Source organism: Phasianus colchicus, chromosome 22, assembly GCF_987193195.1.
Source record: "Phasianus colchicus chromosome 22, bPhaCol1.hap1.1, whole genome shotgun sequence".
Lineage (NCBI taxonomy): Eukaryota > Metazoa > Chordata > Aves > Galliformes > Phasianidae > Phasianus > Phasianus colchicus.
In genome coordinates this window covers 1,737,057-1,762,347 of record NC_143457.1, presented here as the reverse complement: position 1 = coordinate 1,762,347, position 25,291 = coordinate 1,737,057, and the positions used below count along the sequence as shown (strand labels likewise).

Genomic DNA, 25,291 nt, shown 5'->3' with positions numbered 1-25,291 from the left:
ATTCAAATTCCCTGAACCAGGAATATCCCTCACACTTCACTATTTCCATGAGATGTGAGAGATCCCTGCAATATGCAAAGGAAACACAACTTCTTGATCCTGGCCATGATGCTAGTTTTTTCTGTATGTTATTTGCTTGGGCTGCCTCAGTTTCACCACTGTGACTGCCTTCCAGAGACACTGTGAGACTGAGTCATCATATAATCATGGAATCATAATTGTTGGAAAAGACTATTAAGTTCACTAAGTCCAACCATCAACCCATCCCCACTAATCATGACCCTCAGTGCCACATCTCCACAGCTCCTGAACACCCCTAGGGACAGTGACTCCACATTCCTGGGCAGCCTGTGCCAATGCATTTACCACCCTTTCACAGAAGGAATTTTTCCTAATATTGAACCTAAGCCTCCCCTGGTGCAACTTAAAGCCATCACCTCTCATCTTATCACCACAAGTTAGGAGAAGAGGCCAATCCCACCTTGATACAACCTCCCTTCAGGGAACTGTAGAGAGTGATCATGGTGTATTTGATCTTCCTAGTAACCAGGCTCAACTAGCAAGATCCCATTGTAACTGATAGCCAAGAATTCAGCAGTTATCATCTTCACTTTGCAGTATCTTTCCCCAAACATGTTCGCAGTGCATTCCCTTGACCCCAGCACAACTTCACTTCAATCTCTGTCCATCACACATTGTTGGCCTTGGAACTCAGAGCACCAGGGGGTGACAGACACATCCAGAGAGTGACAGACCGCCAGAGTCAGCAGAATGCAGCTTGTTGCCATGGAAATCCAAGCCCCCTTTTCAAGCATCTGTGCTGCTCAGGGGAATGTGGCCAGCTCCCACTGTGAAAAATCTTTGTAAAGAGTTCCATGGAGAGTTGGTTTTGTATCCCACAATTGCTCTTTGCTCCCCAGCTCAATTATGTGTTCTAGCAGGAAGCGATGGACCACAGCTTGGCTCAGGATGTGTGACGTCAAGGAGCATTGTCTAACAGATGAGCCTGCAACCAACGACACAATTTTCTAATACAAAGGCTCTGCAGGAAAATTTCAGATTTTTTTTTAATAATGGAAAATCATAGAATCACTAAAGTTGGAAAAGATCACTAAGATCATCTAGTCCAATCATCAAAAAACGTCAAAAGATTCATTTTAATTGCTATGCCATAGGACATCACCATTGTGATACCATTCAAAAGCATGTTTTAGGGAAGATCTGCTTATTTGAATGTGCAGAAGTTATATCTTGAAGGCTTGTTTATTAGTCCACTACTTTGACAGGTTTCTTTTGGATGACAAAGGCATTGTAATAGGCGTGATACAAATAAAGCAGTAAAATAAAACCAAGCACTAGGACAGAGGGGTGTTGGAAAATTCCAGCAGCAAACCAACATTTTTGGCTGTAGTATACCTTGTAATTGCAGAAAATGCAGGCAGAAAATAGGAGTTATTAACTACTTCTCTAACACTTCCAAGCTTCTATCACATCACCACTCACATACTTATAGGCAGTATTATGAGGGTGGTGAGGCACTGGAGCAGGTTGCCCAGGGAACTTGTGGGTGCCCCATCCCTGGAGATGCCCATGGAGGTTGGATGAGATCCTGGGCAGCTTGATCTGGTGGGGGGGCACCCAGCCCATGGCAGGGGGTTGGAACTGGATGATCTTTAAGGTCTCTGCCAACCAAAGCCTTTCTATGATTCTATGATCATGGAGTATTATGACCATTTTTCTACCTGTGTAAGTTAATGATATTCCATGCCAGCTGTGTACACTGCATACACACTGGCACATGCTCAATGACAAACATGCTCATATGCCTACCACTGCACCTATAAGTACAAAAATGTGGTCACCATTTTTGGCACAATGGTATAGGCACAATGTCAAAGATGTGCAAGTTCATTTCACTCATCAAAAAATTTTCTCAAGGCTAATGACATGCCCTGTTTTCCCCATAAAATGATTTTGCATTTCCAAGCTTACTTTCTTAGTTACATTAACCCTCTTGGCTCTTCGGAAATATCAGGTATTTAAGTGTGGCTGCTGCTGGTAGAGGCTCCTGCTGTAAGTGCCAAGTTAGGAGTGCTAGGAGCAGCTTGGGTTTTCAAAGCTTCAGACAGCTTCATTAGCCACACAAAGGCCACATGTCCAGAGCAGTACAAAGAGTCAAGGGTGTGATGTAGAAGAGCTCTAGCCTGAGAATGAAGGCAACAGTTCTTCATTACATTATTCTACGTGTGACCATGTTGGAATGGGCAGTTGTTCAAGGAGATGTGATAATAAGCTCTCCAAGGATGCTGGCTCTGTGATGTCCAAAACATAGATATTTGTGATTCTCCTCAAGACTCTCCCTTTCAGGCTTTATTCAGGAAGCTCTGATAGACACTTAGAAGACCGAAAACACCAGATTTCTCATACAGTTTCTTACACCACAGTTATTCAATCATTAGATGCTGCTATAAGGCACAACTGATGCCTTTTCATCCTCAGTGGCCCAAAGCTGTGCCCCAGAGGGCTCTTCACCCAAGAGATTTGCCATTATTTGTTAAGGATACTCCCTGAATTCCATGGTTTATGCCATACAATTCCACTGCTGAGTAGTTAGAAAAGTTTTTTCTGAACTTAGCCACTGAAATTTCTCCCCACACAAACAGCCTCCCCACAGAAGAAAGATTTATCTCCTGCCTGTCCCACTTGGAATCTTTTTCCAATGAACTTCAATGATAATAACTCTAAAACCCAGCAAGTGAGCTATTTCTGTTCCTCTTCCCACCACTACCAGTATAAATATCACCCTGAGTCCTGGGGGCTGAATGCCTACTTAAAAGAATGCTCCCTTTGAACTAGAGAATTGGATTATCCAGAAATCACAAGAAATCTGGCAGTGGGTGAGAATTTCACATGCAAATCTCAGGCTGACGTACACAATGTTTTTCTATGTCCCAGGCTTGCTGTTGGGTGGGTGAACCGAGTTCCCAAGCTTCAGCTAAACAGGTGGAGGCTTTTCTGTGCCAACAAAGACTTCTGAGCTGAGCTGAACTGCATTGCAGCAGAGGGAGTGAGTTCATGCTGGACACCGAAGCTTTGGGCAGCCCAGACACAGTGCCAGCCTGCTGTTAGGACTAAGCAGTCCTAAAGGAACGTGTGGTGTTTCCTACCACAACAAAGAACCTCCACATAAACAGTTGCTCTCTTGTGACCTTCCAGTTAGCATCCCTGACTCCAATCCAAACACCTGCATCTCCATTAAATTGCTTCCAGATTACCATTAACTCATCTCTAGCCTCATTTTCCTTTTCCTCTTTTTCTCCTCGATTGTGAGGCCTTACCCACTTGGCTGCTTCATTACAGGTGACCTTCAGCACAGGCTTTGTTTGGAAAGTGATTTAGAACCAAATTACCCATCTATTTCTTTCACCTCCTCCCTCTTACTGAATGCAGCAATAGCAGCACCGGAGAGGACGTCTGAAATAGCACATTTTGAACACATTATAGAAAGGGAGATAGAACAGAATGCCATCCTCCACCACAGTTCAAAATGAAGGGGCTAAACTGCTCTTGGAGAAATGACAAAACAATTGCACAATTTATTCTAAGGATACAGGTGAGTCTGATTTAGATCAGATGGAAATCTCTCTTAAGGAACTGGGGATTGTGCTAAGAACAGAGACTGCAGGACAACATGGGGGTAGGGGGCAAAGCAGAAGGGGATGGCAAAAAAAACTTTGTTGCTCTGGTTAAATCTCACTGGAGCCAGCAGCAGAGCAGGTTCCTCTGATTCACACTAAATCAAAGAACAGTTATATGTCTGCTTGGTACAAACTGAAGCAACACAGGTTACCACTCAAATCACAAAGACAAGGGTAGAGTATGAGCTACAACACAAAGCTGTGAGCTATACTATAGGCTCATGGCTAGAGGGGGCATTTCTGTACATGTGTGAAAGAGAAAGGAGAAGATGAAGAAATAACTAGAGCTGGAACAGATCACCAGGAACAGATCACCATGAACAGTCAGAACAAACAAGGGAAATCTAAAAAAAGTCAAAAAGATAGAAAAGATGCTGGTAAAAAGTGTGATTATAGAGTCCTCCATGTCCTAAGTGGCACTAAGAGCTAAAGAGAGTTAAAAGCAAAGTAAGTGGGGAAGCAGCAGTGGTGGAGTCCCTGATTTTGTGGAGGAAGGATTGTTTAACCATTACAGCATAATGTGTAGAGGGTATGTAAGCAGCAGACACTTATCAAATACCTGGAAAACTGTACCCACTCATGAGATTCTCTTTCTTTTTCTGGTGGTGGCATATGCATCAGCCAACATTTTCTGAGCACTTACAAAGGAGCACAGCCGAGGTGCTGGTGCCCAAGCTGCAGAATTCCTAGATTCTCTTGGATTCCAGTGACATCGGCCAGTGAACTTAGAAACAGCTTAGAGCTCTGCAGAACTGAATTCTCAGCCTGGGGACTTAAAGTGATCTGTAAGTCAGACATATGACCTGCTGTATGACGAAGGGAATCTATGTGATTCTTAATCCATATAGGAAGGGAAGGTATAGACACGCTGAACTACTTTGGAGAATTAAATCAGTAGCAAACTGTTGTGCACAACCATTTCAGCACAGTGACTTACCAGCTGATAAGAATTTAATTTACTAACAGAAGACATAAGAGGAAAGTCAAGACTAAGCAAAGCAGTAACAGAAAAGCCCAGTAATGAGATGCTCACGTAGGAGGTGATTGGCTGATCCATGTGTTAAAAAGCAGCACAAAGTGGCTACAGGAAAACAGCGGGAAGAGATTAAGTGCTGACACTGAAATGCTATTTCCAGCTGACATTTATCTCTGCCTTGGAATTCCCAGTCGGAGGGGAGGTGACAACAAACAGGAGAAATTTACACTGGCCACTTTATGCAAATCTAACCTTTCTGCACCTGCCAGGTGGGAAGCATTTATTTACTCTCTGGCTGTCTGGCTAAATTGGCAGAAGCTCCAAATCTGAACAGAATATAGAGAAGGTCAAAGGAATGTGGCTCACGACTGTAATTTCAGGACCTGCTACAGACAGTACAGTTTTAATGTGGCAGCTGAGAGATATACACTCTAGGCAAATGAACTGGCAGAAGACAAATGCATGTGCCAGTGTATTCTTTCACATGAGGATTTCATTGCCCTCTGATGGGTACACTCAGATGCTACCTGTGTTGCAGTTCTTTCCTGTGTCTTGCTCATTAAGGACCTCAGCAAACCCCGCTAGCTCAAGTATGAAGAGTGATTAATTCTGGACCAGGCAGATCTGAGTTCAATCTCCTTGGTCACAAGGATTTTCCAGGATGCAAAAATCTAAAAATGAGCAATAACTGTGAGATGTCCCAGTCTAGGGGTGAATTAGTCACAGTCTTAAATAGAAAGATAACATTTAAATGTACACTATCAAAATAACATGTTTATATTGCAGACAAGCAAGTGAAAACGTAAATTCGTGACATTCCTGAATAAGACTGTCTCGTTTTTTGGCATGTTAAATATTATCCCTTTGTAATATATAGCCACATTCAGCTTTTTACATTAGAAAGTCTATTTTTGTCCATGTAAATAAAATGCAGCCATTTCTTGGGTAGGAAGCAGCACAAGTGCCCTGGTTCCTGGTATAGAAGATCAGGGAAATAGTAAAGACCAATTTGTCTGGCTAAAAGTACAGAGGAAGACTTCAGATAGGCTGCAGGTGCCTTTGTACAACACTGAAACACAGTCATGACACGGGAAATTAAAGCTGATGCCCTAAAAGTAAAACTACTGGAAGACAGGAATTGACTTCTCAACAAAACAAAGCATCTCGTGTCATCTTGTTCCTCTAGGATCTCCAGGGTTTATAGAAGAAGATGAAATAATGCTAAGTTCACAGTAAATACCACTGAAATGGTTGATTCCTCAGCTGATACACCTGTCACTGTGCAACGTTAGGACGAAAGCACATGGCATCACATTTGAGGGTCTCATGCAGACAAAATGGACACATTTCCAACACTGTGTCCTGCAGACTTTAGGTTTATTTCAGCATATCATCCAGCCCAGTTTTGCTTAGCATGCAAGAACTGAAAACAGCCTGAGGTTGTCTGGTTGCAGGGCACGCCAGGGGCTTACTTCTGAACTGGGCATGCCCCCACGTTGCCCCTGCCCTACATCTCCATCTGGCTGCTTTTGTGCAAGAAAAGGGAAAAAGAAAAAGATTTATGAAGGGTCAGGAAAGAAAAAAAAAAAAAAGGCAAAGAAAGAAAAATCCCATAGGATAAAAAAGATGAGAAATTCAAGGCAGTTTTAAAGCAGTTAGTGAAGGCAGGAGCCGAAGCTGACCTCAAGTCAGAGCAGTGAGAAAGTAAATGGACTTTTAAGGACTTCAGCTGAGATTTTCAAAGTCTTTTCGACAACTTGGATGTTCATTTCCACTCATTTCATTGGACACCCGCCAACAAAATCCTGTGGGCTGCTCTCATTCCGGAGGTCTGAATTCTGACAAAGAGCACCTAGACTACGCTTTATTTTGTACCCTTCTTATATGGATCTGTATAAAGAATCAGGGAAAATAGCAACCCTTTCCTTCAACAACAAAGATTCTGAACGGCCCAGAGATACAGGTTACAGAAGAATCACTGCAGGTTAAAAAAGAGTTACAAAGAGACTCCAGAACAGCAGAATGGCTCCTGACATTCACAGCCATGTGGCTCTTTTGCTTTCCCCTGCTTTTTACTATAATGGATGCTTGAATAACAGCCACATGGGTTGTTTCCCTTCCCTGAAAGAAACAGCAATAGTAGAAATCAGCTTTTTCTGCTTTACAATCCTCATGAGCTCCACGTTAAGATGACTTGGGGCTTCAGTTCTGTGAGACTATCGACTGCCCAGCAGGTAAAGAAAGCAATAAGTGGAAACCAGTTGATAGCAGCAGGTAGCTCCAATAAGTTTTGTAATCAATACAAAGTATACCTGAGACAGCTCCAAACACTAGGGCAAGGAAGCCCAACTTAATGTGTTTATAACCTTTCTCATTTCCTTTGCTCATTTTTTAATTCCCCACTCCTTCCAGTAACGTTCAAGAACTAATTTCTCCATGGACATAAAAAGCTTGAGTTTCATTCACCACTATCTTATGACTGCCTTGTAAATTGATTTACCTGCATGGCAAAGGGGAACTGCCCTGGATCACCAGGACAGAGCTCAGCAGAAAGTAATTTAATTTGGTTGTTGTTGTTATTGGGTCTAAAGTGAGCATAAATGAGTGAAAAGGAAATGAAAAAGATCAGGCACTTACGGCTTTCTGACAATGGCCAAAGACTGAATCAAAGAAGATGCAAGACCTTTCCAAGTGCTCCTACTGGATCCAGGTTTCATTTTCTGCTCTCCTGAGGGTGCCAAGGACCCTTCAGACATTCTGCCAGTGCTGTTGTTGCATGGACACAAACTCAAAGTTCTGAGTTCTGAGCTCTGTCACAATGTTTGTGTTTGAGCTCCGAGGAACATGGTAAGAGGAGTCTCAAGGAGACAGGTGTGAAGGACAGGCAAGCAATGGTATATCTAGATGTTATAAAGACTTTGTAGCATTCTTGCATAGACAAAATAGAATGCTGCAAGGATCAACTGGCATTTTTCCCACAGCACAGCATAAAAATTACCATGCAATTACAGAAAGACATGTGTTGTGTGCTCCATTTCCTACCTGAAATCCACTGGGATATCTGCAGGTTCTTTTGCACATTGTTCTCCCCCTTTTCCAGTGAGTCAGCTGCAGAACCTTTCACCTCTACAGCAACTTCTGCTTCCCAGTGCGATTCCTCTGGAAGAAAAATCAGGATCAAATTAATTCTCTGGAGAAAGTGGAAACAGAATTTTTCTGCATCAGGAGTATTTTCCTTTTTCTTTGTTAGCTGGGATGGGAAATAGAAGAAATGCTTGTTAGTTCTTTCAAAACTTTTCATAGGATTTTGTTCAATCTTTTCCAATGCTTTGATAAATGAAAAAACATTTCAACCTGAAAAATGTCAAATATGAAAAGCTAGTAATTATTTTGGATGACCAGACAGAGAACACTCATACTAGAGAATCAGGGAAAGTCCATATTTGTCAATTACCAACAATTCCCAGGAAATTTTTCATTAAAGGCCATTTTGCAACAACAAATAAATACACACTTTTCAAAAAAATGCTAAAAATACTGAGAAAAGGGTCTCAGGTGAATGAGAAAACCTTGATAGAAGGCCAATTTCATGGGAGATATGTAATAGTGCTTCACCGATTCAGCAGCCCCAGATATTCTTCCAAAGTAATAAATGTCCTCCAGAACTATTACATAAATGTTACCTTCTTCAGTATATATATTTTTAATATATCAGACGGATTAGAGAAAAATAATAGCCAGCTTCAGGCAGTTCCAACTGAGGAATCCAAAACAAGGATGCTAGAAGTCAAGTATTCCATTAGAAACTAATCACTTGTCCACGCTAGGAAACAGCAAGAAGGCAAGCTAAATAAAACAGACTCCCTACTGCTGCAGGACAGGTGTACAGCTGTGCTGAGATGACCACATCTGAAGCTCTTTCAGGATTCACCTCAGCCATTCTACTCTGAGAGCCATGGACTCCTTGGGCTTCACGATCAGAATCATCCATGCTTCATGATCAGCATCAGAATAGGACTCCTCCAGCAATCCCCAACCACAGCAGTGCCAGGAAGAGATGCTGCATCGGAAAGGCAATTTCCCTTTCTTTTTAACACATTTTAAATGTATGAATAATTCATCCCAAATGGCTTGAAGCCGAGTCGACTCTCCATGTTACCACCTGATTATATGTTCCATAAAAAGAGATGACAGCAATTTACCTCTCTCCTCTTGTAGGGTGGGCTCGTGGGGGGATAAATACGCTGCCACCAAACCAGAGTGATGAATTGTTCCTCGGAGCAACCAGTGATGCTTTTAGTGATTTGGCATTTAGTGCTTCCCAGTGGGAGTGGTAAAGAGAGGGACACCAGCATCAACCTTCAGGAAAGGAGGGAAAACTACGGGCAATGTTTTGTTCTCTTTGTTTATCTCCATTGGATTAATTCACTGCAGAATACCCAGCGAAGGCATCTGGGCAGAGGAGCATTCCTCCTAAAAGCAGTGCAGCCTGCAAAGCTCAGGTGCTCACACTGCTGCCTGGTGTTCAGGAAAGCAGCCATTAAATCCGATCCTGTTTTATTATTGATTAAACAGTGGAGTTAGGCTGGAGGACAGGAGCTGCATTACACATTCCCTAAAATGATGCTTCTTTTCCCTGGGCTACTCGTATAACAAGCTGCATATCACGCACCCGTCTTTCAGTTGGAAAATGAGAGCGAGAGAGATTTGCACTGGGCATTAAAGCACACTTAGAGGCAAGAGGGGAATTAAAGCAGGTGCTATTCTTGCTAGAATCAGCCTGCTCTATTCCTTTATCCACACCAACTTAGGACAACCCAAGCTTCTCACAGGAGGGGACCATTAGTTTGGCTGGCATAGGACTTTTTGGATAATTTGAAGCTACCAAGCACAGATTTTGTTAAGGCAGCTTGAGAATTGAGGGCTTCATTTCTCAACCAACTTAAGCCTGATACCACTGCAGTCTGTTATGGGACACTGTAACACAATGGAAAGCAATGACAGCAGAGTAACAAAATCCTGTGCCCAACAACTATGGGCACAGAAATAAAGGAAAGATTCTGCTAACTGTCCAAAAGCCTCAAGGTACACAGGGTTCTCCAGCAAAATACCTTTTCTACCCTGCCAGCCCTTAAATGAGGTCTGGGAAGGGGTGGATCATGGCTCCAGCCCTTCTGGTCATCCACTGCATGCAGCTGACCTCTCCTGGGCTGGCCCTGCCTTCCCACCAGGTGCTCAATCACTGCTTCAAGCTGTGACTTAGCATTTCTGCTACAGACATCCCTTATGTTTATGGGATGATAAAGAGCTACACGAAGCCAATGCAGCCAAGTTTGGAGACATCAAAGGGCTGGATGGAGCTCTGAGCACCTGACGGAGCTGCAGGTGTTTCTGTTCAGTGAATGGCAGTTGGACTGCATGACCTTTAAGGGTCCTTTCCAAATCTAAGGTCAACCTAAGCTCAATCTCCTTTCTCACAAACACATCCTGGCTATGAGTTTTTTCCCAGTGCTGTGATCCCTCCCACTCAAAACCACACATGGTTCACACAATGCAAGAAGCCCTTTGCAGCCAGATGCACCCACTGACACAGAAGCCCATGAGACATTTCCTTGTGCACACATTGTGCTCTGCACATCCACACCTCCACTGCCTTCACCTGCACACTTTGTTCTGCTGCCTCTGTCCTCCCCTCTGCTCCCAGACCGCAAGGGGCTGATACAGCATGTAAATGTGCTACAAAGACACATCCTCTCTGCCTCCCTGCTGGCTATGGGGAACATAAAACACAGTGGAGATTGCTGCTATTTTATTATTTATGAAGCTTTGGTTATTTCGTGTATAAATAATCCATGACTGCAAAGTGTTGCTGGCGCTGCAATTGAATATTCATGAGGTATTTTTGTTGAGAATTTTCACCATCATTTCAAACCCGGGCGCAAAAATAAAAATCATCATGATAAAAATTTCATCTGTCACTTCGCAGTTTTAATCTTCGAGAAACAAAACCTCTCTCTCTTCCACCCCGAGGATTTTCTGAGGTGGAGGGAACAAAACAGTGGGGTTAATCTGGAAGGCAGGTTCATGCTGCATTGGAAAGAAATAGGTGCATCCTGCATACAGCTCTTCCTGCCTGCTGTCTCTAAGTATTGTCAGGATGCTTCATTTGTGGATGCTTTGCTGTCTGCAAGGAGCAAATGCAGATTTCCCCCTCTCCTTCCAAGAAACCTCTCTCTTTTCAGGTTTAATCCCAGCCAGAACCTTGAGTGGGGAGCACCCAAGTGGGATCACCCAGCAAACAGCATAATGGAAGCATGCTGCTGCCACCCTGTGGAAAACGGTGGCCCCCAACTGCTGGGGGCCACTCCAGAGATTCACAAAGCTACAGCTGGTATGGTGGTTACAGAGATAGGTGAGACAGTCATCGTCCTGATGAGACAAATGGTGAACGAACTGGGGAATTTCCTTGAAGCAATTGCAGGATTTGCAAGGAAGGTAGCTGCATGCTTTGCAGGTATGATTGATGTGTTTGTGCTGTGCCCATGGTGGACAGGGGTCACGTGCATTGAGAGGATGGAAGAGAAACATAGAATCATTAAGGTTGGAAAAGACCTCCAAAATCACCAACTCATCCTCGCTATGCTCACTGACCACATCCCTCAGGGCCACATCTCTATGGCTCTTGAACACCCCAGGGATGGTGACCCACCACCTCCCTGGGCAGTTGTGCCAATGCATCACCACTCTCTCAGAGAAGAAATCTCTCCTAACATCCAACCTGATCCTCCCCTGATGCAGCCTGAGGCCATCATCTCTTGTCCTGTTGCTGTTACGTGGGAGAACAGGTTCACCCCCACCTCGCCACAACCTCCTTTCTGGGAGTTGTCAGGACTGATGAGGTCTCCCTTGAACCTCCCCTTCTTCAGGCTGACCCACCCCAGCTCCAGCTCCCTCAGCTGTTCCCCCTTCCAGACCCTTCACAGATTTCTTGCCCTTCTCTGAACACACCCCAGAGCTTCAGTATCTTTCTTGCAATGAGGGGCTGAGTACCACTGCACAGGTTCTCAAGGACAATTTTGGCAAATTGTTGGACACCTGCAAAGAACAAGCATCTCTTGCATCCCAGAATAGTATAACGTGAAGCTTTACCTGCTTGCCTTGCTGAGATTCCCCTTTTTTTCTCTGTGTTCACTGTGCCCTTCAGCTCCTTCATTTCTACCCCAAAAATGGCTAGAGGGGACTAACAAAAAATACAGCCCTATTGAAACTCTTTCCCCCCTTTGTACGTATGTCTTCTGGTGAGGAGTCTCTGCAGTCACCCCCATGGTACAAGACCAATGCTCAATTCTCATTTCTCCCCTACAAGTTCTTCAGGTCATAGCTCCTTCCTTTTCCAATTCTGTGAAGCACTGCATATGTAGGGAAAGGAAACAGCAATGGGAGAAACAAAATGTTCCCAGCCTCCTCAACCCCAAAGCAGGGCATGTAAGGACCTGGCAGTCAGATCTGAGATCTGAAATTCTGCCACCATCCACACGCATGTGGTATTGCAAGGCTGTGTCCCATCAGCACATCACAGATGGGGACAGAGCTCTCAGAGCGCTTTACCTTCCAGAGTGATTTATGGGCTCTGTCAATCCAGCAGACTGAACCATGGAGACAGCTGGAGCGTGCAGCAGCACAGAGCAGCAATCCATCACCACCATGTGGGACTCACCCAGGAATCCATCAAGGGCTTCATCATGGTGACATCTCTGCAGAGGCAGAAAGAGAAACAAAGGAAAAAGGAGATGGAGAGAGTGAGCCAAGAATGGAAAATCCACACTGGATTTCTCAAAACTTGAGAGTCAATGAAGTAAAACAAGATTATAGACACCAAAACATGTTTTTGGTGTTCTTAGTGCCTCAGGTGGATCTGCTTTAAAGCCACAAATTGCAATGCCTCACACAGCTGTGTTGAATGCTCTGGTGCTCTGAGAACAGCAAGGATATACGCACGTATGAAATCACAATAATGTAACACATACCTATACAAGGCCCTGTATACAGCTTGGCACATGCAATGGACAGGGGAGCATACAGAATGCAGAGTCCATAAGCATGTCAAGAAAGTAGAAAGTAAACTCAATGATGCACAGAGATGCACGCTCCCCAGTGCAGTGACATGATCAGTACAAGAGTGTGCATTGTCTTACTTTGAGGTACAACTCCACTATGAGAGATACGTCAAGTTATCCAGAATGGAGTTTCTCTCCATCTCCAAAATCTGTAAGAAAACAAGGAAACATGATTTCTCCTAAATCTGCTAGACACCAGAGAGAGAGGTAAATAAAATATCTGCTCGTGGAGAAAACCAAAGCAATTTACCTTTGAATAGGAAGCAGCAGAACAAAGCACATTATTTCTTTTCACTCCAGAGACAAACACTGATGTTGTTTTGAGTCATCCTGATACAGGTTAAGTAAGTGCTTCCAAAACTGACAAAAGATAGAATAGAAGATGTGTTAGGACCTCTCAGAACACTAAATCAGCTGAAAAACTGGCAAAAAATAAAAATAAAATAAAATGAACAAAAGGATTCAGGAGTTGAGATTAAAGGTAACAAATGCATTTGGGCATCACGAGGTGGATAAGGCTCAGGCAGGAGCAGGTGCAAGAGAGATGGGGGTGTGGGTCAGGGAGAGCCTTGGTGGGAGAAAAGCAGAGGTAGGCATCAAGTAGGGGAAAGAATGCACAGGAGGCTGAGGGTAGGAAAGCTTGGACTGGAGAAGAGCAAGTACCTGGGATGATGAAGGAGGCATTTCAGATGTTCTGACACAGTTTTTTCCCAATGCTTGTCTCCTCTAGGGTCCTTTATGTGCTTCTAGAAGACCCTCTCTCCATTTAGACATCCATGGAACAGCATGTATCCAAATGCCCTGAGGAGATAGGAAAGTGTGGAGACAATATGATTTGCAGTGCCACAGGAGCTGCTTTTACAGCACAAGGCAGGCTGGCTTGTATCTAGCTTACCTCCAGCAGATTCTCTGATGCTGTCTGACTCACATGGACTATATGGAGCCATTTGAGTTTATGATTCTTTTATCTTTCTGACCAAGGGATCATAAGCTGCTTCCCCCAAGAAGAATAATGAAGCCTCATACATTACACATCCCCCAAAGGACTTAATTCTCCTTAATCTAAGGGGAGGATTTGTCTTCAGTCTCCAGCCCTTTTATTATCCATTTGTTGCTCCATCTGTAGCACAGATCATAAAGGAATCTTTTATTTTTTGAGTCAACCTTTTCTTGGACCTCATTTAGGCCTCACATAACGTCCCAGGCTGCTCACAACTCATAGAAATAAAATGAGACGGAGACATTGGAGCCTGGATGGCCTTGTCCTTCCTCATAGCAGTGCATGGTAAGGACAGGGAGATGTCTGCCTCCTAATCAGAAAAAAGAAATCATGAGTCAAGAGAAACACAGCATTGACACTTATGTTTCACTCAGATCCATGCTTGCCCTGAATAGTGATGCTCTGACAAATAAAAATGGTTCTGATTTGGTGAATTATGGCTTTCAAGGCAAGGCTGGATATGGCTCTGGGCAGCTTTGTCTGGTGGTTGGCGATCCTGCGCATAGCAGGGGGGTTGAAAGCAGATGATCACTGTGGTCCTTTTCAACCCAGGCCATTCTATGACTCTGTGATTCTATTAACACTCTGGTGAACCAAGACTCCTCTCTACTATGCAAGGTGCAAAGACTTTCAAAAGAGTTTGGTCTTGTACCAGAGAGCACATTCAACATTCTCAGCTTGTTTTTGAAGATATGAAGCACATGCAGCCTAGTGCTGTGGTGGGCTGTGGATATTGAGTTCCGTTCCCACATCTTTCACTGATCCACAGCCTGGCTTTTAACATATTTCATAGATTCATAGAATGGTTGGAGTTGGAAGGGACCCTAAAGGCCGTCAGGTCCAACCCCTGCGCTGAGCAGGGACACCCACAGCTCCATCAGTGCTCAGAGCCCCTCCACCTTGGGTGTTTGCAGGGATGGGGCTAAGTGCCACAACAGTACAACTTAGCATGTACTGATGGTTCTAAAGGGTTAAACAAGACAGTGCTTTCTCTGCCTCCATAACATCTCTGCACTAGCCAGAGAGGATACCTGTCCAGCTAGCATGCACTCCTTCATACAGTCACCCTGACTCCTATACCTACTGTATGCATATACTTGTATATGAGAATTCTGTCATCCTCTGAAGTGCTGGTGCTTTATTTTCTCCCCTTGCTGTTCTCACTGGGCTAGAAATTGGCACTGAACTGAAAGTAATTTCCTTTCATTTTAAATAAATAATAATTTAACAATGCATGCTGCTGAATTCATTCTTGCATCAAAGGGGAGATGATTGCACTTCCCAGTCCGGAAAGACAGAGAAGGGAGGAAGATATGGCTTTATAATTAAATTTGCTTTTCCTCCTTCCTTTGTGCATCTCATTAAAAGAAAGAATAAAAAAAAAAAAAAGAGAGAGAGAAAGAAAAGCACACAAAGAACATTGTTTCTCAGCCCCAGGAGAAAGGAAAAACTCTCTCGTTTGTCTTTTGCTGCTACTTCCATGCAACCTCATGGATAACACAGGCAAGGGGATCCTTTCAGGTCTACAAACAAAACAAAGGACACTGCAATGTGCTTGGACACTGGCTGACTGTGCTGATATGCAGCTGCTGTCCCAGCCTGCTCAGGTCTGTGGATTACTCACCTTCAGAGAGACTCACTGCATCAGGGAACAGCACAAAACACACTTTCAATCAGTGTAAACAAGTGCACTGCAACTTTCTCCATAATGACCCTACACTCAGAGTCATCTTTCTCAGTGGAAAAATAAATGATTCAGTATTAAAGAGGCTTTGCCAAGTGGAGTTTATGAGAACAGCAAAAATACATGCCTTAATAAAAGGGAAGCTATTGAAGCTTATGTACTTAAATATCGTCCAGGTCTCCTTCAGAACAACCTCTGATCTCTGCTTGGGTGATCTCTTTGTCACTGCCAGAGTGCTGCACTGGGGCTTACATTCTCAGCACAGCATCCACTCTTGCTTTAATCCCATGGATGGATAGCCCTTGAACTTGAAAGTAGCTCACATTCAGCAGGGACTCTGGTCCAGTAACTTGCTGTAAATCTCTCTGCCTCTGCCCCTTCCTCCTTTGTATACAGCAGGTTCTTCTCTGCACATTTACCATTTAGTATGGCAGAACAGGAGGAAATTACCTTCAGCTTTCCTTGCCATCTGCATCCCAATTGCTCCACTGGGATTTAGGCTGCATTCCAAATGGTTCCATTTGCAGCAGATCTGGGGCAGAGGGAGAACAAGCTGACTGTGGCACGTCTCAGTGGATAAGACCACAGAGCAGTTGGCTTCTGGAGCTGTTCTGTTCTGACTCCTCTAGTTGTGGCTGGGTAGGGCTGCTGAGCATTCCCTTTCATATCACCCCACCTGCCAATCTGCAGCACCAAATATTAGCAACAGACAGCCCCCCTGCAGACAAAACTTAAACGCAGGGAAATAATAAAAAACACAAAAGTGACATTACAGTGCATTATAAAATAATGAAACTGTTTTTTCAATTTGTTTCTGCCCCAGATAGTGGCAGTGATCAGCACTTTACTAAAGATGCCTCTTCCACATCCTGGCATATGTTATTACTGTTATTAATAGCAAGCCATAGCCGGGGGCAGCACTCTGTGCAGGTACATTTATTTCCTTCACAGACCTGTCACCCCTTGCTGGTGCTCCAGCTCCCTGCAGCACACCCTGCTACGAGGTAAGGGAGGCACATGGAACATCAGGCACTGCTCTGCCATGCTCCAGCCTCATTCTGTCACTCAGGATGTGGCTGTTGTTGGCTTTATATCACCATAATTGCATTACTTGTGCCTTATACCACTGCAATTTCCTGTTCCTTACTCTTAAATCAAGACTGCCCTTAGGAAGGATAAATACTTGGACACTACCTCCTTTCCTCTGAGTCAGTAGGAAGGGGAGCTTTCAGAACCTGCTGCTCAGCAATCAGGCAAACTTTCTCCCAGTTTCCTTTTCTGTTTCCAAGTGCTAACTTCTGCCCTCTGAGCAGGACTTGACACCTCTTCTATGAAGAAAGGTTGCTGCAGCTGGCCTTGTTCAGCTTGGAGAAGAGCAAGCTCCAGGAAGACCTCATTGTGACCTCTCAGTACTTGGAAGTTTATAAACAAGAGGGGGATTGACTTTTACGTGGTCTGATAATGACAGAACAAGGGTGAATGGCTTTAAACAAAAAGAGGAGAAATTTAGTTTAGATATTAGGAAGGTATCCTTTACCCACAGGGCAGTGAGGTCCTGGATCTGCTGCCCAGAGAGCTGTGGGTGCCCTATCACTGGCAGTGCTCAAGGCCATCACTGGGCAGTCTGAGCTGGTGGATTTGCTCCCTTTGGCCTAAAGAGGCTCTGGATAGTCACTAATACACTAACTCCATCAGCATTGCAATCTAGAATTTCTGAGCACTGAAGAAATCAATACAATTGGGCAGCTTATCTCCTCTGCCCGTGGGCCACGTTCATCACCAGCACAAGGGAACAGTGTAGAGCCATTTAATAACACAGCTCATTAGGCTTCTGACAACAGGGGATGATGGAACTAAGGCCTCAAACACTGAGTCTCTTGAGTTTATTTGTATGCATAGTTTCAGGCTGGGGATGTTACACTACCCAGCATGTGAGGAACACATGTTTGGCACAACATTCAGAGAAAAATTCCCCAGGGAGATTGTGTAGAAATCCCCCAGAGGGAGCAGAATGGAACACTCAGAAAAATGCTTGGAAAACAGATTAAATGAAGCAGGTCAAGATCACCTGGAAGATACAATTTCCTTGGCTTCCTAACAGCAAAGAAACAGAGCTCCGTTCCATTAGGATAACTCCAGAACCACCACTTCTGGCTGGTATACTCTTCTCTCTCCTTGCCCCAAAATCTAAGCTACTCTGTTCCTTCAAATAATAACATTCATTGAGAAACAGCTGTAATTCCTACTATACGCCCGGCTAACTAAGCTATTGTATGCTTTTTGGAAGACACCCAGCCCTGATTCAAAAACTTTTAGTAACAGATCCTCCACTATAATCCTAGGTAAGCTTCTCCAGTACTTAATGTATTGTTTAAATTGTATTTCCAGTCAAAGTCTAGATATCCTAGCTATTTAGCTTTCAGGCACTGGATCTCACTGGCCACTGACTAGTAGATTAATGAGCATTCTGTTATCAGAAATCTTTACCTTGTACTTGAAGGCAGTGATCAAGTCACCTCTTTAGCTTCCTTGGTATAAACCAGATGCAACTTCTTGGCATTGTCACATTCCACAGAGTTGTATAAGGACAAAAATGTACAAGCTGTGATTCTGCAATGACAGAAAACAGCATTGTCAGAAGTGTAGTCATTATTCAGAGCTTTCACTGAGTTTATCTGCACTGGATAGAAAATTCTGATAAAAAGCCATTGGCTGGAGCTATTCCACTACAGTTGGTCAACTATGTCAGATAGGTCAGTTCCAATTGAAGGGCACGGAGGTGTGTAAATGTTCTTACTGACTCCTCTAAGAGTTGAGCATGCAAGTTCAGATTACTTTCAAAAACTCTGTATCATCAAAATGCACCTGCTTCAGTATTTGGAGAAAGAAGTATCAGGAACTTTTTCCCTGTTTTTCCTTGACTTTCATGTGCTTCTAACAGAAGGGGAATTACAATTTTGGCAGAAGATGCACACAGACTCAGTGCCCATATCAGGCTCTGTATTTTCAAAAGAGCTGAGCACCAGGATCATAAAAGGGACCTCTTGAGTCCAACCTCCCTGCTAAGGCAGGTTCCCCAGAGCACATTGCACAGGAAAGAGTCCAGGTGGGTTTTCAGTATCTCGAGATGAGACTCCACCACCTCTCTGGGCAGCCTGTCCCAGGGCTCTGTAACTTTGACATTAAAGAAGTTATTTTGTATATTTGTACAGAACTTTTCTATTCCAGTTTGTGCCCACTGTCCTTTACCCTGTTGCTGCACACCACTGAAAAGAGCCTGGACCCATCCATCTGATTCTTACATTTTAGATATTTATACACATTGCTCAGATCCCCTCTCAGCCGTCTCCCCCCCACACTGAACAGCCCCAGGGCTCTCAGCCTTTCCTCACACAGGAGATGCTCCAGGCCCTGATCTCTCTGTAGCCCTCCTGGGCTCTCCCCAGCAGTTCCCTGCCTGCCTTGAACCGGGCAGCCCAGCACTGGGCCCAGTGTTCCAGATGTGGCCTCCCTAGACAGAGCAGAGGGATGGAGAACCCCCCTCGTTCTGCAGGCCATGCTCTGTGCCATGCACCCCAGGGTCCCATTGGCCTCTTGGGCACCAGGGTGCACTGCTGGCTTGTGGTCACTCTGTTGGCCACCAGGACACCCAGGTCCTTCTCCACGTGGGCTCCAATGTTTTACAGTCATGCTCCAAAAGCTTTAAACTCTTTTTTGATTCATATTCCTCCTTCCAGCATCATTTGTGCCCTAGTGAAAGACCATCGGGAGACAGACAACACCTCATGCTTCAGAAGAGCTGAGGCAACCCCCAGCCATGTCCTTGATGTTGTTAGCCACCACTGCAGTGAGGCAGGATAACAGCAGCAGCAGATCCTCGTGACAGGGGATTCCCCTGCCCTGCTGAGGCGATTCCTTACTTCAGTACAGAATGCAATGGATGAATCGCCCGGCTGCTCTTTTGAAAAACAGGCATTATTAGTGAGTTAGGTGAAATCACGCAGCTTAAACATAGTGATGACTTACAAAATGCAGCTTTCTATTCCATTCTCATTCCAGCTCTACAGCTGCTGCCAAAGCTTTTATTATTTACGCTTTCCCCTTGACTTTCTTCAGAAGTGTGGCTGCTTATTTCTCTTCTCCTTCCACCTCATGAGAGCTCCTAAAGCAGCATGACGGGCAAAAGATCTGAACTACATTAAAAAACATAGCAATGCAATTGAACCAGAAGAATGTCACCCCTCAGGCAGCCCGTTGCTGCTGCAGCTGATCTAGATGTGTGAACCTATCTGCAGCAATCCCACAGGGCAGAGCTGCTGGGCCATGGCACCAGCTTGTGGGCACCTCTGTGCTTGCTGCCATGATTTGGCCTGGCCTTGCTGTGCCCTCGGGAAGGGCTGGGGTTGCCCTGTCCCATCCTGCATCACTGCAACATGTCTCAATTGCTTTGCAGTGTAGAGGAAGCCTGCAGAGCTGATGGAGTCTGTCACAGAACAAGCAGAGATGAACAAGGTTTTGAGGATGGGAGGGAGGGAACGGAGAGAATTGTATTTATGGGGGGAAGGCCACTCTGAGCAGCACTGAGCGGGCTGTTGACTGGACTTGCTTCTCCAGGCAGTGAGGAGATCAAAGACCTCCAAAAAGCACACTGCCACAAAGATGAGGGCCCAGCCCTGGCTCAGACCTGAGGCAGAGGGCAGGCACGATCCAAGCAGCCTACAGGAGCTCAGGAAGATCGCAGCACATCAAGGCCAACACGGCCCCTGATGGCATCCTCTTCTGGGGGCACTGATCTACTCACTGCCATGCCACTGTTTCCCATGAGGTTTCTGCTGTTCTCAGGACTACTGCAACTTGTCTCCTTCATCCTGGTCCTGCTGCAGAGGGACATTCTGCACTGTGTCCTGCCTCCAGAGCTGGCATCTGCCTTTGGCATTTGTCCACCCAAACCTGTTTTTTTCTGATTCCAGCACGGACTGTGGCCTTTCATCACGGCACCTTTCATGCACAGGTACTATGTGTACCCACCCTGTTAGTGAAAATGTGAATAAAATGCATCCCAGCTCAGAGGTTGTGCATGTCAAGAGTGGGACCCCATCAACAAATGTCTGCTGAATCATGTGAGGGAGGTAGTGGAATTTTAGAGCTTCTAAAAGGGAAGGAGACTGATTTTTAACATGGGAAGATAGCAATAGGACAAGGGGGAATGGTTTTAAAGTAAAAAGAAGGCGAAATTTAGGTCAGATCAAGCACGTCCAACCCACAGCCTGGCACTCCCTGCCCGGTGCCATCATGGCAGGAGCTCCTCCACACCAAGTGTCAGAGCTAGATATTGGCGGTATGGCAGGAAAGCCAAAAGCTTGGACACTCGTGGGTTAGATAATGGGTGGAAATTCTTTACTCAGAGGGCAGTGAGGTCCTGGCACTGCTGCCCAGAGAGCTATGAGTGCCCCATCCCAGGTTGGATGATATACGATATATATTAAGGTATATTTAATACATATTATACTTTTTCTCACTTCTAAGATGATAAAACCTAGAAGTACTAATTGACTCTTCACCTGAAACTACAGAGATTAGCATGTCAAAGACCATGGAAAAAGAAGAACATATTTTAGTTGTAGAAGCACACTTGTGCAGGAGAAATCTGTGTAAGTTTTGTAAGATCTGTATGTCCACATTCTTCACATTAGAAGAAGAACCATTAGATCTGGAGCAGAATAAAAAGTGCCTTTCAGCTGCACATCTGTCAAGGACACAGGACAACAGTGGGCAGGAGTTTGAAAGCACTCAGCTGCAAAATGGGAAAGGGGCTGGTTTTAGGCATTAATTTAATCTGTATCTGTGACAGAACTGGGACAGAATTGGGTCAGACTCCTGGGAAGATGTACACACAGCACTGGCCAGGGAGGAGGGATAGTCCTTGTCTTACCTGCTTACCAGTATTTACACTTCCAGCAGTAAAAAGGCTTTGCTCATGATCTGTAATGCACCAAGTCCCTCCAGGCAACACCCATCAGGTTTAAGTGTGTTTTTTGCATTGTCTCTGGATTGTATTTGTTCCACAAGGAGCAAAGAGATTTTGGCATTTTAGTTTGGGGAAAGGTTTTGACAGATAAAAGAAAGATAGTTGTACATGGAACACTTTTGGGAAGCTAGGGACTAGGACGGGGGCATGTTTCAGGCTGAATATGCACATATTAGGGCCTGGGGACTGCTGGCAGAATACTGTGGTGGCAATGAGATAGTCTGCATAGTAGGAAAGCCCAGCTGGCACCTCCATCACCAAGGGAACAGCAGGATGGCCCCTGTGGGACGTACAGTGCTTGAATCATGTGTATCTTTCTCAGATCACTGATATTTTCCAAAGGAGAGAAAAGGTGGGGGAACGCTTTGATTCACACCTCTGCACTGCAGGAAGTATGCAGAGTTCCAGCACACTGCAGAAAGGGAAAGGACCATCGTGCCTGGCCTCAACCTGGTTCCACCTCCTTCCCCAAAACCACAGCTCATATATCTGGCTGGCAAGTCTTTCCCTTCTTCCTCTCCTCCTTCTAGCTACCTGCTTGCCAGGGATGGCATAATGGGGTCAGAGAATAAATCAGGTGCTATATCAGAGTATTCTATCCCTGACTGTGTAAAGAGCAGCTTTTGTGACTTCCTGATGTGATTTACCATACAATGACAACCTTTAATGTCCGCCACTGTTATAATCTACTTTATCTTAATACAATCTTCCCCTGCTGAACCCTCCAGAGTCTTAACAGCTATTTTCAATGGAATTTTTTTTATTATTATGACTTGATACTGTGATTACTGTCGCACTCCCGCTCTTTGTGGAAGGGGAAATTAATAAGTTTTTTCTTAAGCACTTTGCACCAGAGCTGAATACCAATCAGCTCCCAAGCTGGGTCCTGCACCTACTGGATTCAATTATGAACCTTTGCTCTGACTTTCCAAGACACAGCCATTTCCAGATCAATGGTATGTCAGCACATCAGGCCCTGTTCCACTTTGCATAGGTCCTCACTGTGGGGAGGACAGGTGACAGGCACTGAGTGGGGGACATGTGGCTTTTCCTCCACTGTCCTATGGCTGTCCCATTCATAAAGATTTCCACTCACATGCACCCTTATCAGGGCATTTGGACTCATCAAGCTTTAGAGAGAAAGGTTAAAGCAATGCTACATACAGAGTTTATCCTGCTCCTCTGCCATCCTTGCTCAGTCCTCTCACCTCCTTTTAGAGCTCACTATACCTTCCTTTCTCTCCAGGGATTCACTGCACTGGGCTATACCACACCTCACTTCTTCAACAGTGACTACCCTGCATGCTACCTCCACTGCCTACACTCACTTGATGAGGGTCAGGCCACATAATCCTCCCACATTACAGAGCCCTGCCAGTTAAATTCTAACACAGACAGAAGAGCTTCTGTCTCTGTGAACACATAAGCTTCTTCTGTTCAGGATAGAAATCATCTAGTTTAATGTCTGATCCTGTCTTTTTCTTTCTGCTCCCATCAGAAGAGGAATCAGAACATCCCGTCATTGTTCAGCTTCTATTTTCTTCTGCCTTACCTGTTCTCCAAAGGCTAGCAGTGACCAACCTAGAATGCAGCATTTGTATAAACAAGCAGTGGAAGTAAGGCTTACCCACAAAATGCTGCTTCTTCCATGACGATGTTTGGAGAGAACATTTGGATTGTCTCTGAAGTACTTCATGGCTGATGACGGCTGGCTGTCACAATTTGGCAATACACTGCAATAACTGAAAGGCAGAGACAGTGACATTGTGAGAATGACATACTCTGCCATTATTTCCATACCTTGGGTTAGGCTGTTCCCATTTTGCACTTTACCATGTTGCTAGCTACAGTGCAAAATGATCTCCTTCTCCTAGGTAGCATTTCATGCCTTACTTGGACAAGTGTAATTGAGCACACAAGGGTGAGGATATGAAAGAGAATATACCTGAGCTGTCATATTTTTCTTTTTTTTCTTCTAAACATAGTCCTGAAAGGCAGGAGCTGGGTCAATAACACAACCCCCTGTCCTAGGCTCTTGGGGACAATGCTGCAGCATTCATCTGTCTCTTTCCAGTTCTTTCAGGACTATCAGGTGCCACCATCTCCCAGGCAGCTAAGGCAGCAGGGCAGGTAAAGGCTGGGCAAGCAGACTGAGCCCAGGCTGCACATCTAGTGCCAATATTGACCAGGAAAACTGAAAAAAGAGAAAGGAAAAAAAAAAAAAGGAAACAAACTGTCTGTAATTAGTCAACCTGATGGATGTCAGCAGGTTTGTTTGCTTCCTGCAAAGATGCCAATAGTCTAATGGAGCAAACATTGCCATTATGTAATAAAACCATACAGGTAATTAAAAAACCCCTTGGCAGGACTACAAACAAGAGCATTATCTATTAACTGTTTCAGTGGAGCAAGAGGGAATGAGTACTGAAAATTCCTCTTCATTTGGAGGAAAACAGATTCAAAGGAGACTTGACTTGGAGACTTGACTAAGAGCTGGGTCAGTAAGGAATCCCATGCACTTCAACATCAGCCTCTCTTCTGCTATAAAATACTCCCTTGGCTACTGCAGCATTCCTAAAGATGCCAAATAAAATAAAGAGGAAAGATGGCATGTCCTATTTTGCAAATGAGAAAGGGAAACACAGGAGCTGTGCTCTGTCTCATGGGTTACTCCCTGAGTGCACAGATATCTGCTCTCCCACTGTCTACTCCAGCACTCTGCCCCCCCCATTCCTTTACAAGGAGTGAAGGCTACAGCTGGGCTCTGGGATGTATAAACTCTAAGAAAGAAAGCAGAGGATATAATCTGTGGCAGGCTTTGCTGGCTATGTCTGATTTATCTGACTTGGATTTTTGAGAGAAAGAAAGAGGCAGCAGTAGGATAAACTGTCTAAAACTGTGGATTTAGCACAAGGGTCAGTGAGGATTTTGCACCTTGCCTCCTCCACTGCATGCACTAGTAGCAAACAGCTCACTGAAAAGCCATGATAGAAAATAGAGGAAAAAATGGGAAAGTGAATAAGCACTGAGATTTCAACAGAGTTCCTTGTCGCAATGGCCTGTGGGTGGTTTCAAGTTCCCTTTTTATGGCTAGAGCAAGCAGCTGAAGAGGCAGCTGGAGAATTAAACAAGCTCGCTGGCAAATTGACAGCTCATTAGGTATGTAAGCTCAGCAGTATGCAGTGCAGGCTGATGCAGAAGAGGGCACACAGCAGAGACAGTGTTTTTGCAGGGTACCCCAGCAGCAAAACAGTGCAGGCTGCCCAGGTCACAGTTCTTAGGACATTCATGGCTGGAGTAACATCCTTGCCTTCTACGAGGGCTTTTCTCCTAAAGAACTGACACTCCAGGTGCCTTGCAGAAAGAATACATCAGGAACCTTTGAGCTCATTACTGACAAGCAGCCTCTACCTCACGAAGCCTATGATTCTAGTCTACTGGCAAGGGCAAGAAGCAGAGAGCAATGCATCTTATTTAAATGCACTCAGCAGCTCAGCACACCAGTGGCTGGCAATGTAATAGCTTCATACAACCCCTGCTGAAACCTGGAAAATCTAAGTATGGGCTTCAATGAGAGTGGGGTTTGGCTGGAAAAAAAAAAACAACAAAAACAGATTTATAAGAACTCCTTGCCAAATACTGTAAATCACTCCAATTTCCTCCCTTTAGTTTACCTGAGAAATATCACCTTCCTATCAAGGATCACAAGAACCATGACCTTAATGTGCATCAATATTAAAGGGCAGCTGCCCTGGACAGCAGCTTAATAGGAGATTTATGGAAGAAAG

At 44.6% G+C, this 25,291-nt stretch overlaps 1 protein-coding gene across 8 annotated transcripts in view; it reads right to left on the bottom strand.

Annotated features, from left to right (window-relative positions):
- The window catches only part of DISP3 (dispatched RND transporter family member 3), a 114,907-nt gene that overhangs the window by 78,700 nt on the left and 10,916 nt on the right, over positions 1–25,291 (bottom strand). For 3 of the 8 annotated variants that reach the window (XM_090122840.1, XM_090122843.1, XM_090122842.1), the window contains 8 exons: positions 23,131–23,245; positions 17,963–18,085; positions 15,926–16,930; positions 13,455–13,592; positions 13,042–13,151; positions 12,870–12,940; positions 12,283–12,428; positions 7,717–7,833 (listed from right to left, as the gene is read on the bottom strand). In XM_090122840.1, coding sequence (XP_089978966.1) covers positions 7,717–7,755 — 39 coding nt within the window. In that variant the 5' untranslated portion in view covers positions 7,756–7,833; positions 12,283–12,428; positions 12,870–12,940; ... (3 more) ...; positions 17,963–18,085; positions 23,131–23,245. Of the gene's footprint in view, positions 1–7,311; positions 7,429–7,716; positions 7,834–12,282; positions 12,429–12,869; positions 12,941–13,041; positions 13,152–13,454; positions 13,593–15,925; positions 16,931–17,962; positions 18,086–23,130; positions 23,246–25,291 lie in introns of those variants that run through there. The other 5 variants (XM_090122841.1, XM_031613354.2, XM_090122851.1 and 2 more) reach the window with 5 other exon arrangements.